This window comes from Lycium barbarum, chromosome 3 (assembly GCF_019175385.1).
Source record: "Lycium barbarum isolate Lr01 chromosome 3, ASM1917538v2, whole genome shotgun sequence".
Classification (NCBI taxonomy): domain Eukaryota; kingdom Viridiplantae; phylum Streptophyta; class Magnoliopsida; order Solanales; family Solanaceae; genus Lycium; species Lycium barbarum.
In genome coordinates this window covers 4608543-4609812 of record NC_083339.1, presented here as the reverse complement: position 1 = coordinate 4609812, position 1270 = coordinate 4608543, and the positions used below count along the sequence as shown (strand labels likewise).

The 1270-nt window shown below is 32.4% G+C and overlaps 1 protein-coding gene across 1 annotated transcript; it reads left to right on the top strand.

The window, feature by feature from the left end:
• The first annotated feature begins 230 nt into the window (after positions 1-230).
• LOC132629777 (agamous-like MADS-box protein AGL61) lies at positions 231-743 on the top strand. Its single transcript, XM_060345130.1, has one exon. The coding sequence runs from the start codon at positions 231-233 to the stop codon at positions 741-743; it is 513 nt and encodes a 170-aa protein (XP_060201113.1).
• Positions 744-1270: the final 527 nt, after the last annotated feature.

Genomic DNA, 1270 nt, shown 5'->3' with positions numbered 1-1270 from the left:
TTTTATTATTATTGCAAGTGCAAAAATGTATTTTAAGCATCAATATGAATTTATTTCGCTACTATAGTTTTCTACATGGTGAAAAGATTTCGCTAGAATCACTTACCATAATTGTGAAGAATTTTATATATAAATAATCATCTTGTTTCATTTCTTAGAAGCAACACATTTCCCTGAGACTCTCATCAATAAACTTATAATTTTCTTTATCCTTCCTCAAAAAACAAGTTATGGCAGATAAAAAATCGCTAGGACGTCAAAAGATCCCTATGGCCAAAATAGAAAAGGAAGAAGCCCGATACGCGGCATTTTCAAAGCGTCGGAAAGGTCTGTATAAAAAAGCTAGCGAATTGATTGGAGAATATGACGATCTTGATATAGGAATAATAATGTTTTCTCCCACCGGTAAGCCTTACTCTTTTTTTCACCGTACGGTTGATGTTGTTATTGATCGCTTTTTAAATCCAAATACGTTGTCAAGTGAAAGTAATAGCCTTGCTGCTGAAAACTCTCGGAACAAAGCGAATGAACTGAAAGTTAAACTTGACGAATATGATATTCCAAAAAATGATGAGACTGACGAGATGAGATTGTGGGAATCCATCAAGGAATCTGATGTAGAGGAGGTGACAAAACATGAGATTTGGTTGAAGTCCACTGTTGCTGGTTTGAAAGATCGTTTGATGCAGTTGACAAATGGTGCTTCTCCCTCTGCACAATCCCCTCCTGAAGATGCGAATTAAGCATATAGTGATATCTAATATATCGAGGCCCCGTATAATGAAATAATTAAGTTTAAATTCATATTTCTTGAATGTTCTTATTTAGTTTTTGTTAAGTTTAGTGTTTAAATTTGATTATCTTACTTGAATTCAATAGTGATTTCCATTTATGATAGTTGATATTTGAGTTGTTTGTTAAAATAATTGTGTGCTGTATCAAATTTTTAGTAGTGAGTGTATTGTTTGAACTATGTGACTCTCTTACAATCTTACTAACACAGCAAGTCTTTACGATATTTTCTAGTTTATCGGATAGCGAAAAGACTTCGGTCTATATATCCAATTCAAGCTCAAGACTAGTTAAGAGCTATGTTCAGCAGATCTTTTTGCTTGACATTAAGAATCTAAAATGCACATTATTAAAGAAGTTAATTTGAACAACACTAAGTGGAGCTTTCTAATATTCCTCTCCTACATCATACATGTTTAAACAAATTCAAAGTTAAATCTCATTATTTAATAACATTAAAAATATGGCCAATAGGTAG

Coding starts and splice junctions, on each gene's coding strand:
- LOC132629777 (XM_060345130.1), top strand. CDS start 231: ATGGCAGATAAAAAATCGCTAGGACGTCAAAAGATCCCTATGGCCAAA.